This window comes from Python bivittatus, unplaced genomic scaffold (genome assembly GCF_059951505.1).
Source record: "Python bivittatus isolate LINGU-HERP-01145 unplaced genomic scaffold, Pbiv_v1 ctg000030_np1212, whole genome shotgun sequence".
Lineage (NCBI taxonomy): Eukaryota > Metazoa > Chordata > Lepidosauria > Squamata > Pythonidae > Python > Python bivittatus.
This window is the reverse complement of record NW_028277031.1, coordinates 1,652,265-1,670,263: the sequence shown is the minus strand read 5'-3', so window position 1 is coordinate 1,670,263 and position 17,999 is coordinate 1,652,265. Positions and strand designations below refer to the sequence as shown.

General features: G+C 44.6%; 1 protein-coding gene across 4 annotated transcripts in view; it reads right to left on the bottom strand.

The window, feature by feature from the left end:
* Positions 1-17,999, bottom strand: part of ARHGAP17 (Rho GTPase activating protein 17) — a 70,788-nt gene that overhangs the window by 18,829 nt on the left and 33,960 nt on the right. For all 4 annotated transcript variants that reach the window (XM_088152198.1, XM_088152210.1, XM_088152205.1 and 1 more), the window contains exons 3-9: positions 10,419-10,523; positions 9,663-9,739; positions 7,096-7,207; positions 6,871-6,947; positions 5,932-6,043; positions 704-772; positions 490-571 (exon numbers count right to left, since the gene is read on the bottom strand). In XM_088152198.1, the coding sequence (XP_088008324.1) occupies positions 490-571; positions 704-772; positions 5,932-6,043; positions 6,871-6,947; positions 7,096-7,207; positions 9,663-9,739; positions 10,419-10,523 (634 nt within the window). The remainder of the gene's footprint in view (positions 1-489; positions 572-703; positions 773-5,931; positions 6,044-6,870; positions 6,948-7,095; positions 7,208-9,662; positions 9,740-10,418; positions 10,524-17,999) is intronic.

Genomic DNA, 17,999 nt, shown 5'->3' with positions numbered 1-17,999 from the left:
AGGGCAAGGCACAACACAAAATTTTTGCAAGCAGGAGGCTCCACTCCTGCATCTCTGGGAAGAGATGCTGATCAGAGCACACTTCACAAAGAACTTCATATATGTTCCCAAATATGTTGACTGAGGAAAAGCACAAGGTACCAGGAGAGAGAGCACGGCTCCGGGGACTGGCCAAGGAGTTGGATTGTCATGCCTCACTGGTCCAAAGAACAGTAATGCTCTGGAAGAGCTTCAGACGGATTCCTAGTGATTTGTTAGTGAATTAATAGGGAACTGGAAGGGCATCGGGGATGCAACTGCAGAAGGGAGGGGTAATTTTGGAAGATGTACCATTAAGAAAACGCCCATGTTTCCATTCAAGAAGGACAGCATGCGGAAAGGGGGCGAAGTAAATTGGGAGGAAGAGGAGGAGGAGGAGGAGGCGGAGGAGGAGGAAGAGTGCAGAGATGGCACAGGCAAAGCAGGAGGCAGAGCATGGAGTTACTTTACCTTGATGGGCCTGGATTTCGGGGAGCACCTTTTCTAAGACTGCTAATGCTTTTCTATGGTAATCTGCTTGGGCTTCTAATAACTGAGAACAAAACCCATATTTTAAAACAAAAGTTAGCACCGAATAAACAGAACAGCACACAGGCAGAAGGATTAAGCAGGTAAAATGTATGTCCCAGGAACAAGGCATTCTACCTGGGGAGCAGATACTCACCGAGACAAAATGTCGTGCGTAGTCACCTTCTTTGGAAATGAAGTTATACATATCTGCAGCAAGTTGGTCCTGGAGATTTTGGGGAGGGGTGTAGAAAAAGGAAGCTTCAGGTTAGCAACACAAGACATTGCATTTCCCAGCAGAAATAGCATGCCTATTTCTGTGATAGGCATGGACATTTGGCAGAGTAAACTGAATGGGCAGACAGATCCTGAACTGTCTCTCCAGGACACAATGAAGTTTGGAGATGAAGTGGGAGTCGAACCCACAGCCCCATCCGATCTTCTGTATTCTCCATGGAAATGACCACATCCTGCACATTCACAGCTGAACATAAGGCCCAGAAATCAGGGGCCTCACCTAAATCTCCCTGAAAGAAACAAACTCCGTATCTTGTATCATTATTTCATGTGCCTATTTATTAAATGTGTATAACCATAGACCATTATCTCCATTAACAAACAAACAAACAAACAAACAAACAAATAAATAACAATTAAAACAGGAAAACTGATTCAATACTGGCCTCAAACTTTCTACCATTTCTACACAATTTAGATGAATCTATTTGTGCAGTAAGTATAAACAAAGCTACATATTATGCTTTATTAAAATTAGTTAAAAGCAAGCATACAGCGGTGCTTAAATGTTTGTGAACCCCTTTGAATTTTCAGTATTTCTGCAGAAATATGACCTAAAATGTGATCTGTTTTCCACACAAGTCCTAAACTATATAAAAAGAACCCAATTAAGCAAACGAGTCAAAAACATTATACTTGTTCATTGACTTATTGAGGAAAATGATCCAAAGCTACATATTTGTGTGTGGCAAAAGTACGTGAACCTTTGCTTTCAGTAACTGGTGTGCCCCCCTTGGGCAGCGATAACTGCACAACTAAACATTTCTCATAACTGTTGATCAGTCCTGTACGTTGGCTTGGAGAAATTTTAGCCCGTTCTTCCTTACAGAACAGTATCAACTCAGGGATGCTGGTGAGCTCCCTTGGCCGTTTCAGGTCCTTCCCCAACGTTTCTATAGGATTAAGGTCGGGACTTTGACTTGGCCATTCCAAAACATTAACTTTCTTCTGCTTTAACCATTCTTTGGTCGTACCACTTGTGTGTTTTGGGTCACTGTCTGCTGCATGACCCACCTTCTCTTGAGCTTCAGTTCACAGACAGATACCCTGATATTGTACTATAGACTTTGCTGATACAATTCAGAATTCATAGTTCCATCAGTGATGGAAGTTGTCCTGGACCAGAGGCAGCAAAGCAGAACCAAACCATGATACTGCCACCACCAAGCTTCACAGATGGGATAAGGTTCTTATCCTGGAATGCAGAGGTTTGCCTTTCACCAAACAACACTTTTCATTCAACTCAAAAATTTATATTTGGTCTCAACTGTCCATAGAACATACTTCCATGAGCCTTCTGGCTCATATACATGGTCTTTTGCAAACTGTAGATGGGCAGCAGTTTTCTTTTGGAGAATGGTGGCTTTTTTCTCCACCCTTATTGCATCTGCAGATAGCCGCCCAGTGGCCGTGTTTCAGTTGACCTGGACCCTCCTCAGAGTAATTCAATGGAAGGAACTCAGATGGAATAATTTTTGGGTGAACTGGACCCTCCTTGGAGGGAGTAATTTGGGGGTCTACCTTCAGGGCCATTGTGAGGAATATGCTGAGCATCCGGCGGGTGAAGTCGCTCGTATCCGCTCTGTGTTGAATTCCAGCCTTGATGCAAGGCCAGCGGGGGCTACAGGGGCTGAGTCTTGCATGGTTATCTGGGAGGAATTCAACCCCGTTGAATCTGAGGAAGTGGACAGGGTTCTTGTAGGTGTTAGTTCAGCCACTTCTGTGTCAGATCTGTGCCCCTCCTGGCTGGTCAAGGCTGCCCAGGAGGTGACACGTAATTGGGTCTGGGCAGTGGTTAATTCCTCTTTGAGGGAGGGGGTGGTCCCGCTGGCTCTTAAGGTGGTGGTGGTGCACCCCCTCAAGGGGCCATCGCTCAACCCAACAAATCAGGATAGTTTTTGTCCAATCTCCAACCTCCCCTTTTTAGGGAAGGTTGTTGAGAAAGTGGTTGTGTGGCAGCTTCAAAGGGCTCTGGATGAAGCAGATTATCTGGATCCCTTTCAGTCAGGATTCAGGCCGGGATATGGGACTGAGATAGCATTGATCGTGCTCTTGGATGACCTCTGGTGGGAGTAGGATGACAGCATTGCTTCCATCCTTGTTCTTTTTGACCTCTCAGCAGCCTTCAATACCACTGATCATGGTATCCTTCTGGACCGGCTTCAGGAGTTGGGGGTGGGTGGTACTGTGTTGTGCTGGTTCTCTTCCTTCCTCCGGGGTTGGTTCGAGTCAGTGCTGGTAGGAGGGGAGAGGTCCAGTCCATGGCCCCTACTGTGTGGGGTGCCACAGGGCTTGGTTCTCTCACCCCTCTTATTTAACATCTACATGAGGCCACTGGGTGAGGTGATCCAACAGTTCGAGATGATGATACCCAGCTTTATATCTCCTCCCTGGGCTGAGTGATGCCGTGGATATCCTATCTCAGTGCCTGGAGGCTGTAGAGGCCTGGATGGGGCGCAATGGGCTGTGGCTCAACCCAAGCAAGACTGAGTGGCTTTGGGTGTTTGGGCCTCCCAGTACCAAGATGGAATGTTTTTCCATCTTTGGTTCTGGATGGGATGGCACTGCCCCAGACCTGGTGCGCAATCTGGGGATCCTCTTGGACTCATGGCTCCTGCTGGAAGAACAGGTGGCAGCTGTGACTAAGAGGGCCTTATCACACCTTTGGGTTGTGCGCCAGTTGCACCCATTCTTGGACTGGGAGGCTCTACTCACTATCATGCCCTGGTGACCTCCTGTTTGGACTATTGCAACGCGCTCTACATAGGGCTACCCTTGAAGAGCATTTGGAAGCTTCAGCTGGTATAGAATGCAGCTGCCTGGGTTGTAAATTGTGTCGGCTACTCAGCACATGCAACACCACTGCTTTGGGAGCTGTGTAGGTTGCCAGTGTGTTTCTGGGTGCAATTCATCGTGCTGGTTGTCACCTTTAAAACCCTTCATGGCTTGAGACTGGATTACCTTAGGGACCATCTTTTCCCAGTTGTTTCTACCTGTCCAATCCGGTCTGGCAGGATGGGTGTGCTCTGGGTCCTGTCAGCCAAGGAATGTCAGCTGGCGGGGACCAGGAGACATGCCTTTTCTGCTGTGGTGCCTGCCCTCTGGAACATCCTCCCTCCTGAGATTAGGATGGCCCTGACCCTTTTGGCATTTCAGAAGGCCTTGAAGTCCTGGCTTTATGCCCGGGCCCCCAAGCATGCAAAGGGCCCTGTTTCATGGTTGTGCTGATACTGACGGTTTTTTAAGATCTCTTGGCTGTATTTACATTTAATTTTCTGTATTAAGTGTTTGTTTTTATTATTGTTAGCCACCCAGAGTCACTGGTCTGAGATGGGCAGCTATATAAATTGAATACAAATAAATAAATAAATAAATAAAACCTTGACACGCATATCATTATTGTTCAGCGTTCTTCTGATGGTGGTATCATGAACACTCATATTCACCAATGCAAGAGAGGCCTTCAGTTCCTTAATCATTACCCTGGGGTTCTTTGAGACCTCCCAGTATTACATGCCTTGCTCTTGGTGTGATCTCAGCTGGTTGACCACTCCTGGGGAGGTTAACAGTGGTGTTGAATTGCCTCCATTTGTATGCAGTCTGCCTGAAAGTGGACTGGTGGAGTCCAAACTCTTTGGAAATAATTTTGTAACCTTTTCCAGCCTGGTGAGCATCAGCAACTGACTTTCAGAGGTCCTCAGGAATCTCCAACTCCTCATAGCTGTGTTGTGAAGATCAGATGTGGATAGTGAATACCCAGAATCCTATTCTTTAAGGAAGGTAGGGCCTCCCACACTCACACCTGATTATCATCCCATTGATTGAAACACCTGACTCTAATTTCCCCTTCAAATGAACTTATAATCTTATAGGTTTACATGCTTTTGCCACATACAAATAAGTAGCTTTGGATAATTTTCCTCAGTACATCAATGAACACATACAATTTTTTACTCATTTCTTTAACTGGATTTTCTTTATCTAGTTTTAGGACTTTTGTGTAGAACAGATCATGTTTTAGGTCATGTTTATGCAGAAATATTAAAAATTCAAAAGGGTTCACAAACTTCTAAGCACCACTGTATTTTTTCTTCATCTGAACTAGTGGATTGTCTACCTTTTTTCCATATATTTCTCATGGAGAACTAAAATGGGGATTCTAATGATAATGTGGTAAATCCTCAGTCTGAGAATAAACACAAGAACGCTTTGTTCAACAGAGATTTGCTAATATCTACCCTTGATCACAGCTGTGGGTGTAGTTTCTAATCTTAAGGCTGTAAATACTTGGCAAGCTTTATAGAAGGTTAATTGACTAAATACTTAACTCCTTTATGATCCAGTTTTAACCTGTTGCACTTAGTTGTCATTATAAGGGTTTTATCCCTCCCTGTATCCAAATTATTAAGCAACTCTTGTAGCTGCTTAGACTCCAAAGGAATAGTTGGTATTGAGAGGAGATATTTGTCCAGCAATTCACATACAGTAGACTTCTGGCCACTTCACTGGCTTCACAGATCCACGCATCACCTGACCAAGAATCTGATCTCTTTTTGGGAGAGACTTGAAAAAACTGAGCAGAATATTATCAATACTACCTTTAACTGAGGGCAAGTCCAATTCTGGGAGAACTATATGAAAAAGCATCTTTGAAGGAAGTAAGATGAGAATTGAGTATCCAATTCCAGCAATTCAAATGTAACTCTGGACAGCGAAGCTAAGCAAGCAAAAGGGCCAACGGGTATAATTCAGCTTGATTGAAAAGCTGGTTCCTATTACTTCTAGAGAGTGCATATAGGAGATCAAAAACACTTATCAGTTAGAAGCAAGATTTCTAGGAAGCCATGGCCGGTGTTAGTAAGATGGGGAATCTCTCCCTCTGACCTGAATGGAATTCATCGTTTAAAGGCATAAAAGTTACAAACAAATAAGCTCCAGATGAAAAAAGACTGCTGGTTATATTTCCCCTGCAAACAAGAACTAAACCTTCTGTCCTGGATGTTTAGTAGGGAGGGAAATGTAAAACTTCTCCAGACATTCATAAATTCTCCATCAGAAACTGGAGTAAGAATTCACAAAAGAACACACCTTGCACTGCTCTACTTTATTTCCAGCTTCATCCATCTCCTCCTTAAGGGAATCTATCTTAGATGGAAGCCCTTGGAAGTTAGTAGCTGAAGTTTTGTGGGCCTGGTTCCATCTGTATAAAAGAAAACAAATTTATTTTTGCAGCACTCATCCAGAAAGAATTCTAGGGGAGAAGACATTATGAATGATTAATGGTCTTCCTAATCACCCTGCCCAAGTACTTTTCTTCCAGGATGAGTCTTTGTTCACCATTCAGAAAAATCTTCTGCAGAACAGGATCTTCAAATCAAACTGATTGTGAAGAGGCAAGCAGGAAGCAGAACTTATGGTGAAGATGTCTGGTCTATAACTCTAACTAAGTAAACATGTAATGCCAACTGCATGCCAAATGGATATAGGACACAGAAAGCATGCCAAATGGATATGGGACTATTTCTGCCCTACATGGGCTCCTAATCAAAGCACAACAGAAAGCAGAGGATCCATTCTTCTGCTGTTTGGCACAGAGACAGCGTGGCTGATAGGTGAGGGCTTGTGGGAACTGCAATTCAGCTGGAGGCCCATAGATTCTTCCCCACTCGACTACTCAGGCAGAAAGCTGGCTTCTATGCCAGCTTATTACATTGTGGGAGAAGTGCTGCTGTCTTAGCAAACAGCATTGGTTATCTTGTGTGTCAAATCCATTCCACTGACACATCTTCTTGTACTCATTGCCCAAGCATGCATACATGGATTTTGGTTGGGAGCTGGCAGTCCCCATGAGCAGCTGAGGTAAGTGAGGAGACAAGGCAGACTCTCTCTCCTCCAAAGGTGGCAAGTGGATGGGAAAGTCTGGTGGGGTGGACGTGGCCTGAAGACCAACCGTTGAGCAGATGCGCTTGCAAGGAAGGGGACTGATACTTCCTGAGCTCAAAAAGGAACAGGAGAGTTGTACTTTACCGAGCTCTGGCAGAATCCCAGTCTAGTACCAGCTTAGCAAGCTGCTTCCTCTGTTTCTGAATATTGGGGATTTCCATCTGCAAGCAGAGACAACAGGAAACAGACATTTGTCAGAAGTTATATTTATCCAAACCCCACTGAATATTGCTGCTTTTATTCTTCTCCCTGATGAGAAAGTGGGTAAGTCTAGATTATGGTCAGTGGTGGCAGGCTGGAGCAGCTTACCTCTGTGAGTTGATTCAGTGGTTCCAAAACATCTTTTTCAACCTGCATCTCATGGTGAGAGAGTTCCATTGCAAGTTTATTCTCTGCTTCACCACAAGTCTCCAGCATTTTCCTACAAGCAAAGAAAAACATTATTTGTTTCATTTGGTTTGCTCCCACACCCAAAAACTCTGGGAGGGAGAGAGAAAGGAGCCATTCCCCCAGCACAATAAAGCACATTAACTTGTCACATTTCTCCAAAAAGCTCAGGAAGGTGTGAATGGATGGGAGAGCCTTTATTCTCACAGCTACCTATGGAAAAACAAGACTAAGAGATGGTAAATGAGACCATCCAGACGGTGCTAACCAAACTGTCTCTCTCCGGCTGGAATGATCAAATGGTAATGGCTATATTGGCACAACACATTAAGCCATTTCACATTAAGCCCTCTCCATTTCAAAAGTGTGCAAATAAGGTGTGCTGCATATATAGGGACAAGAACAAACAGGGCTGCTGATTAGCAAAGAGAAAGCTGAAGACCTCTTAGGCATGCAGGACTGCCCACATTGTTCCCTTTTAAAATGATTACTGGGCTGCCTTTCAGGCTGGAGAGAACCTCCAAGACATGAATTACAACTGAAAACATCAAAACAATAAATATAAAAGCAACTACCAGTAAGAGGAAGAGGAAAACAGCATGAAAAACCAAATAACTTCAATCTCAAACAGAACAGTTTTAATAGCATGCCCAAAATGTGAGTGAGTGAGTGCTATCCTTAAGCTGCCCCCCGCCACACCTCGTTTCTCATCAACAACCTCCTTTGCTGATGGGGCACCTGAAGGGCCTTAGAGGACATTGTAAAGTAAAGAGGTGTTCATATGAAAGATGGCCTCAAGGCATTTAGGATTTTATTTATTTATTTAAAATATTTGTATGGCTGCCCATCTTGTAAAACACAACTTTAGGTGGCTCACCTAAAGTACGCTTCCTAAGTTTTGTTAGATGTCAACATTTCAGGGAAGGGACCTGGACATTTAAGGAAGGGACTACTCTATCCGATCTGGTGGATTCTGAGATGCCAGGACCCACCCCCTAAAACAAGTGGGAGCTGGTGCAATTGAAGCAAGACCAGGAAATACCGTCAATAAAACAGAAAGCAGAAAGCAGTGATTTCCCATCAGCTGTTGTTTAAAGGAGAGGCCCACACAGACATTTAGACTGAACCTTAATTTGCTGACCCCCACTATTATGTCCAGCCAGCAGTTCAAGACTTCTTGACGTCAACTGAAAAAAGAGGGGCTGGGCTGACTCTCACCAGAAGGGTGAAGAGACCCAATCCCAAATCAGTGTCCACTCAATTTTAGGAAAACGTATATGCAAACATAGGGAACAAAATACACACTTGAGGCAAAAGCTAACAAGGGCCAAACAATATTCTTCTAAAAGAAAAGAGCCACAGCAAAACAATGCCTGACTCCCACTCTGTCCTAATGCCACAAAGGAATGTGGTAGTTAATGCTACCGAATGGCACTGAAAGGTTCCTCATACAGGTCATCCACCAAGAGAACCCAAACGTTTTTTATGAATCAGCATCAGGAGAGAGCAAATTAATCTGCTTCAGCTCAGAATTAGAGTTCCACCCTCATTCCAGAAAAGGAATATTAGAGAATGACCAATACTTATTTAGAATAATGTCACCCTGCGTTTGGTTTCCTCCCACATAAGTTATTATTTATTTATTAAACTGTGCACCGCCTAACTCCCAGAGTCTCTAGGAGGTTCACAAGTAAAAAACAAACAAAAAAATACAATAGTAAAAACAAGGACCAAACGATGGCAAAAACCGGGCGACAACTAGAAGCAGACCCACACTACCTAGAAGGGGGCTTCCATCATCCTTGCCAAAGGTTGAAGAGTCAAGTCTTCAAGGCCCTCCGAAACCCAGCAGTGTGGGGGCCACCCGAATCTCAGGGAGACCCCCATTCTAGAGGGAAGGCATAGGCATTTCCACAAGTTTCTTTTAAACAACAAGAGATACAGCTGCCCCCCTAAGAAAGCTTTTCCCCCAGAAAGGGGTTTAGCCATCCTTTGGCAGGTTGGCTGGATCTCTCCAAGCAACCTGACCTCAGGCAGGAAGCAGCATTTCCTCAGCAAGGCTGGACAAGCAGGTCTAGACTGGAGGCACCTTGTCTTTCACCATTTTGCTTTCCTCCACATGGAAACACCTTTTTCCTCTAAAGCAGGGTTCCTCAACCTTGGCGACTTGAAGATGTGTGGACTTCAACTCCCAGAATTCCCCAGCCAGTCATGCTGGGGGTTGAATTTCCACACATCTTCAAGTCGCCAAGGTTGAGGAGCCCTGCTCTAAAGAATCCATGATTGCATGTGGGATTCTTCAGCAGTTTCTAAAACAAATAATTAGTAATTTTTTAATAAACTGTGTTTAGTAAGGTGAGAACTTACAAATGTAGCAGTGAAGTATGGCAGATAATGAAAAGCAAGCCTGACACTTAGAGAACACCTATCTTAATACAAGAAGAGACCAGTGACTGTGGGCAGATCCAGAAAGGAGATGCAGCTCTTACCCCAGTAACGTTTCCTCACTGAGCTGCTGAGCGCCTTCTTGCATGTTCTGAGCAAAAGCCGTGAGGGGAAGCTTCTTCTGCAAATGAAAAGAAATGTAGCTCCTAGCAAGGTAACTATTCCATACCTCCTAACTGCCAGGAGGAAATGTGGCAGCTGGTAGGCTCACATGTTACAACCTTAAGCCTGAGGGAAAAATCAGGGGAGAGTCGCAGGAAGGAGGAAAGAAAACTGAGGTCTGATGGTTGGGCAAAGCTACTGGAGAAGAGATTTTGAGAGACACCACCTTGAGAAGCAAAGGTATGACAGACAACTTAGGGCATGTAGGGGAAACACTCTGGAGATGTCTCAGTGTGAAGCCTTGGGTTGCACTGCAAATGAAAGCAGATCTGCTGGGCTTTCAAAGGTGCTCTGTGAATCTGAAAAAGGGGATCTGAAACAGGCGACCAGACCCCCTTTCTTGTGAGCAGGAAGCAGCTCCATGGAAGCTTCATGTTCGATGACTGCCTATAGGAGTCACCTCGCATGCAAAAATAACAGGAAAATGGAGAGGCTTTTTTCACTGGGGTTTCTTTCTCTATTCTGTATTTTTAGTTTAGTATTTTGTTGAGTTTTTCTTCTGATCGCCTTTCCTTTTTCTTTTTTGTATGCTAGAGCAATACAAAGAAGCAAATAACAAAAGAATGCCAAGGACGATCTGCTATCCGATGCCCAGAAAGGGGCTTGAAAGAGGAAAGCTGCAGGCCAGCACTACTCACATGTCTCTTTTCAGCCTCGGTTCCGTACTGTCCTTGCAAACACATCACGAGCCGCTTGCAGGAGTTGTGGCAAACGGACCTCACATTGTCAAGACGCCGCTCGATCTAGCCAGAGAGCAAACAGGGCAGGATAAAGCAAGGTGTGCAGGTGAGCCTTGTGATGCAAACAAGCCACCTCCCTTCTCTGCCGCCCTGAGCAAACCCAGAAATCTGCCATCATTTGACCTTCCTGCTTAGAATGAATCTTGCAAACAAAGCATGATTTGACCAGTTTTACTATATTGTTTCAAAATTATAAAGAATGATTTTATTTCAAAACAGCTGAGAATTCATAAGTGATTTACTATAACGCCTCCTGGATTAAACAAACAAGTGTCCTTGTCACTCAAATGCCAACCAGTTCCTTAGTCCAAGAAGATCTGCACTATACCCAGATGCAATTCTTTCTCTTACCTGTCCTTCAGACTTCTCCCTTTGTAGCTATGTGGCTACATAATATTCCTTTCTCAGTTCTATATACCATGCATAGTGTGAGCTGTGATCCACATTCAAGTATGTGCTTACATTTTCATTAAAACTTTAAAGTGCCACAGGATTCTTGGTTGTTTTATTGGCTATTTCGTGAGAGCCAGTGTGACGTAGTGGTGAAGGTGCTGGCCTAGAAACCAGGAGGCGGTGAGTTCTACGTCTCCCTTAGGCAGGAAAGCTGGCTGGGTGACTTTGGGTCAGTCACTCTCTCTCAGCCTCACAGGTGGGTTGGGCTGAGAGACAACAGTTGTGGGGAAAATAGGAGCAGGAGTATGTTCACCACCTTGAGTTGACCAAAATATATAAAAAAGGCAGGATATAATAATAGTGATGATATTGTAAAATCACAGACAAAAAGGGAAAATAACATGTAAACATATGTGGGTACCGGTACTTTGAGAACTACACAGTTTGAGTGGTGAAGCTATATACAACTCTTAATTAAGAAAATAAACGCTTTTGGATGGATGGCTCTTAGCAGCCTAGTTTTCCTTGGGTGGACAGGGGAAAAAATGGAAGATGCAACAGAGGGAAGGATTCTAAATGAAAGACTGGCAGGCTTCACACATTGTATTAAGTTAGGCTTACTGAACTGGTTTCACAGATCACACTTAGTCATGGCAGGATTTCTGCAACACGTTACATCAAAATCAAGTAAACAATATTATGGCTTCCCATGACATATGAATCCGGCCATTATCATGGGAGCCTACATAAAATGATGTCAATGAGGAACCAAACAATAAAATCTTTGTGTAGAAGAACCTATGCTGTAAAAGAGTGGCTTGTTGGCAAGGCACTTCTGATAAGCGGTACAGATTCTGTTAAAGAACTTTTGTCCAAATGTCTGAGAAGGTAAACAAGTTTGCCAAGTTCTGCTAGGAATCACCACATAAATTGCATTCTTTAGCTGCTGCATTTTTATGAGTTGGGAAGGTTAAATGGAAACCTTCTAGAATATTTTCATTTAAACAAACCTGAAAAAATGTTTCAGCTGCAAAGACAGGAATCCCCTTAAGACGTTTAAATGCTGTCTTTCAAAAAAAATGCCTTAGAACACCAACACAGACTAAACAGAATTAACTCAATTCTGGCAAAGAGGCCTAGAATTCTCTTGAAGCTTAATTATATTTACTATTACAAAGTTAAGCTTTGCAGTGGCACTAGCTAAGATAATTTCTGTACTGTTATCACTTTACACACCAATTTTGTTCAAGATGAAGGTGAAACTGGCCAGACATGCCTCCTAGGGCTCACTTCTGAATGTGCATCTAATTTAAGCAGACTTTCCTAATTAGAACATAACAAAACAAGGAAGATGCTTAGAATACACTTTGAGTTAAATAGTTCACATCCCATTATGTTATTCAAAGTGGATCTCCCCCAAATGATCCCATATGGCTGTTTCTGAAACATTTAATTATTTAGTGGATTTCTATCCTGTTAGAGAAGTCCTCAAAGCTTGCCAATAAAACCGAAAGTCACAAATTAAAAAGAACCACCAGATTACAGGACTAGACTGTGGCATATGAATGCTAGAGGCATGATTCAATCTTACACGCAGAGAAATACATGCCTATCTCCTTGATCAGCTCCTAAACAACAGACATCTTCCTTGCAAATGCTACTTAGTGCAGATAACGTTGTCTCTGGAGTCACGTGTTCCCCTAACTTGTAATTGCTGTTTTGATTTTATTTCTTGTGCAGATTTTAAATTTTGGTGGATACTCCTGCAACTAAAATGGAGAGCGGGTTATAAGTATGGTTTAGTTAAATGATGTGCTTCCTTGGTAATGATGAGCTGTCGATACACCCCCCCCCCCATTCTGCCAGTATGCCCCTTCTGAAAAGCAGAGTGAGGAGGTGGCAAACTTGCAGGACATCTGCACCCCCAGGGGAATCACCATTCTGAATAATCTATCCATGGTCCAGTGAAGCGAAACAGCTCAGGCAGAAGAGGAAACCTGTTGTGGGTCATGAGGTGGGGCTGAGCCCTGTGTTGCAAGCTCCTCACAAACTGGAGCTTCATGTATTACCCCTAGCACAGCCAGTTGCTGCAACTGGTGAGCAAATGGATCACAGCCGTTTTTTCCCTTAGAAAGGTAGAGTGAGGTCCAAATCCTCCTGGCCCAGTTTCTTCAACATCTTTCAGCTGAACACCAGGGAACACCCCGGTGCTCACTGAAGAAACCTTTGATTTTCACTTAAACACAGCTCATTCTTCCACACAACCATCTCTCTTCACAGGGCACAGCAGCAATGTTTTTCTCATTGACTTGCACTAATGAAGTTACCTAGCTGAGTAATGAAACGCCTGCAAGCAAACAACCAAGCTCAGAGAGCACCAAGAAATCCACAATTAAAAAACTATTTAATCACTTATTCTAATCTTGCATATTTTTGCTTCCAATTATATTTTAAAATTACTGCTGAACGTCTGCTTTTATTTTCCTCCACATTATGGATCTGGAAACGAAAGATGCACAATTCCATATACCAACAGCAGGTGATGTCAGGAACAGCTGAGTAGAGAAGGTGAGCCTAATCAGCCTGTGGGAAGTCGCCCCACATAGTTCCCAAGGCCTCTCAGTCGGAGCTGTTAGGAGAGATTAGCTTTGAAAGCAATAAGCCATTTAACTGTATTTACGGAAACATATGAGATGCTTCCTTCTGTTGGAAAGGACTTTGGAAATGATGAACGTGTTAAAAGGGTATGCCAAAGAACAGAAATATTTGGCAAAATGCACAGCACATGAAGCTGTGCCTAGCAGAAAACCTGGAAGGGTTCCACCCAGTAATAAAAGCAATGCAAGCGAATGAGTAAGCAGTTCCGTTTGGGCGTCACAGAACCAACATTTGGGCCTGGGAAAGCCATGCCTGCAAAGAGGGTTTGCCGTTAGTTGGAGAGGAGAATGCCTGGCTTCTCTCCATCTCCACGTCTCCAAATATTGCTTAGGATCACCAAGGCAACAAAATATGAGAACGAAGGGCAGACTTAAGAAAAAACGCAGATATTTAAACAGGAATATTGCCAAATCTGTATCTTTTTCCCGCTCCTCCTTTCTCCTTCTGCATGAAAATACTTAAGAAATATAATCAAAGCAACTAAATGCTTTAATCCCCAATTAAAATCCTACCCTTGCACAGAGGCTGAGACACATATTTGGTACTGCTGCTGGAACAGCTTCTAGCGCTGACTTTATTCAGATAGCATGAAAACTGCAAATAGATGCTTATTCATATTTCTGGTTATCAGTGCCAGATCAGTGAGTCCTTGCCAAGTTTTCCAGAAGGAGATGCTGCCTTGATGTTATTTTTGGAACAGAGTGAAAAACTGAGTGCCAGCAAAGACAACATCCAGAGTCTGCAGCAGCACCTGAGGGACAGGAGAAAACCACCCTCTAGGACCCAACTGCAACTGGCAGGACTACGAAGGAAGCTCCGCCCATCAACTCTTTCTTTCCCAAATTGGACTTCAACTGGAAAGCTCTGAGCAGAGCTGTTTATTAGATGCATCTTGGAGATTCTGCTGTGTGTGAAAGGGACCATATGGAAGTCTGGACTTGTTCAAGGTTTCCACATTTTGTGGATCTCAGCTCACATTTACATTCTGTTCATGGCTGCAAGTTTAGATATGGAATAATATCTCAGCCTGATGCATCTAATCATACGGTTACGAGAGATGATTGAGACAGAAAAGGTACAAGAATGTTGCACCTTAATACAACGAGCAACATTTGGAAAGAATACTGTGGACAGTTGGATTTTTGCTCTTCAGTGAATCATTGAGAAAAGTACTAGCATGTGAAAGAAAGTTTACTGGACCTTTGCTGACTTAGAGACAGCATATGATAAAGTGAATACGCTTGAATTATTTTACACAAACATGTAGCTGAAGGTTCTTTACTGAATGGAGCAAGAACTGAATGTGATGGAAATAAAACGTGAGAATAAACGCAATGCTCAGAAAATAGTTCAGCGCTGAGAAGGAGTAAGGCAAGGATCTCTGATGCTCCCTTGGTTGTTTAATTTATTTACAGATAAATGTTTAATAAATGCTTGTGGTGACATTAGAGATGTGTTGGTTGGGGATGTAAATACATGTGTATTTTTGTATGCAACTGATCCTGTGCTACAGGCTGAGAATCTGAATAATTTGTAAGGAATGTTAGATAGATTAAGGATCTGAGAATTAATGTACAGTGGGGCAAAAATGTATTTAGTCAGCCACCAATTGTGCAAGTTCTCCCACTTAAAAAGATGAGAGAGGCCTGTAATTTTCATCATAGGTATACCTCAACTATGAGAGACAAAATGGGGAAAAAAATCCAGAAAATCACATTGTCTGATTTTTAAAGAATTTATTTGCAAATCATGGTGGAAAATAAGTATTTGGCCACCTACAAACAAGCAAGATGTCTGGCTCTCACAGACCTGTAACGACTTCTTTAAGAGGCTCCTCTGTCCTCCACTCGTTACCTGTAGTAATGGCACCTGTTTGACCTTGTTATCAGTATAAAAGACACCTGTCCACAACCTCAAACATTCACACTCCAAACTCCACTATGGCCAAGACCAAAGAGCTGTCGAAGGACACCAGAAACAAAATGGTAGACCTGCACCAGGCTGGGAAGACTGAATCTGCAATAGGCAAGCAGCTTGGTGTGAAGACATCAACTGTGGGAGCAATAATTAGACAATGGAAGACATACAAGACTGCTGATAATCTCCCTCGATCTGGGGCTCCATGCAAGATCTCACCCCATGCGGTCAAAATGATCACAAGAACGGTGAGCAAAAATCCCAGAACCACATGGGGGGACCTAGTGAATGACCTGCAGAGAGCTGGGACCAAAGTAAGAAAGGCTACCATCAGTAACACACTACGCCGCCAGGGACTCAAATCCTGCAGTGCCAGACGTGTCCCCCTGCTTAAGCCAGTACATGTCCGGGCCCATCTGAAGTTTGCAAGAGAGCATTTGGATGATCCAGAAGAGGATTGGGAGAATGTCATATGGTCAGATGAAACCAAAGTAGAACGTTTTGGTCTAAACTCAACTCGTTGTGTTTGGAGGAGAGAGAATGCTGAGTTGCATCCAAAGAACACCATACCTACTGTGAAGCATGGGGGTGGAAACATCATGCTTTGGGGCTGTTTTTCTGCAAAGGGACCGGGACGACTGATCCATGTAAAGGAAAGAATGAATGGGGCCGTGTATTGTGAGATTTTGAGTGAACACCTCCTTCCATCAGCAAGGGCATTGAAGATGAAATGTGGCTGGGTCTTTCAGCATGACAATGATCCCAAACACACCGCCCGGGCAACGAAGGAGTGGCTTCGTAAGGTCCTGGAGTGGCCTAGCCAGTCTCCAGATCTCAACCCCATGGAAAACCTTTGGAGGGAGTTGAAAGTCCGTGTTGCCCAGCGACAGCCCCAAAACATCACTGCTCTAGAGGAGATCTGCATGGAGGAATGGGCCAAAATACCAGCAACAGTGTGTGAAAACCTTGTGAAGACTTACAGAAAACGTTTGACCTCTGTCATTGCCAGCAAAGGATATATAACAAAGTACTGAGATGAACTTTTGATATTGACCAAATACTTATTTTCCACCATGATTTAAATTTAAATGATTTAAATTCTTTAAAAATCAGACAATGTGATTTTCTGGATTTTTTCCCCCATTTTGTCTCACATAGTTGAGGTATACCTATGATGAAAATTACAGGCCTCTCTCATCTTTTTAAGTGGGAGAACTTGCACAATTGGTGGCTGACTAAATACTTTTTTGCCCCACTGTATCTAAAGCCAATGTTTGGCAGAGAAAATGAACAATGGCAAATCATACAAAAATGGTGACAAACTAGAGCAATTAGGTGATTTTTTGTATCTTGGCAGAATGTTTACTACAGTGAGATAATAGATGAAGAATTCTTAAGATGTGCAAGTGCCGGCAGAAAGGTACAGTGGTACCTCGGGATACGAATGCCTCTACCAACGAACTTTTCGGGTTACGACCAGCTCCGGCCGCAAAAATTTACCTCGATGTGCGAACTCCGCCTTGGGGTACGGCCATTTTTCCGCCCCTGACACGTGGTCCGCGGCCATTTTTCCGCCCCTGACACGTGGTCCGCGGCCATTTTTCCGCCCCTGACACGTGGTCCGCGGCCATTTTTCCGCCCCTGACACGTGGTCCGCGGCCATTTTTCCGCCCCTGACACGTGGTCCGCGGCCGTTTTTCCGCCCCGACACGTGGTCCGCGGCCGTTCTCCCGCCGCGTGGCGCGGCGCCCGGCCGTTCTCCCGCCGCGTGGCGCGGCGCCCGGCCGTTCTCCCGCCGCGTGGCGCGGCGCCCGGCCGTTCTCCCGCCGCGTGGCGCGGCGCCCGGCCGTTCTCCCGCCGCGTGGCGCGGCGCCCGGCCGTTCTCCCGCCGCGTGGCGCGGCGCCCGTTCTCCCGCCGCGTGGCGCGGCGCCCGGCCGTTCTCCCGCCGCGTGGCGCGGCGCCCGGCCGTTCTCCCACCGCATGGCGCCCGGCCGTTCTCCCGCCGTGTGGCGCCCGGCCGTTCTCCCGCCGTGCCCGGCCGTTGCCGCGCCGCACCATGCCCGGCTGTTCTCCCACCGCACCACACCATGCCCGGCCATTCTCCCGCCGTGCCACGCCCGGCCTTTTTCCCGCCACGCTGTGTGGCGCCCGGCTGTTCTCCCCCCCCGACGCATGGTCCGTGGACGCCAGAACGGATTAACGGTAATTACATTGAACCTTATGGGAAAATTTGCTTCGGGGTGCGACCAAATTTGGAGGGCGGAACGGATTAACTGGATTTACATTGAACCCTATGGGGAAATTTGCGTCGGGTTACGACCAACTCGGGATACGCCCAGAGTCACGGAACGGATTAAGTTCGTATCCCGAGGTACCACTGTAGTTTGGTCTATTCTGTGAAATAAATGTTTGTTAAAATAAGCAAAAATGGCTGTGTATAAAGGTATGCTTCTGCCTAGTTGTTATATGGAAGTCAGAGTTGGGCATGTCAAGAAAAACTTGATATGTTG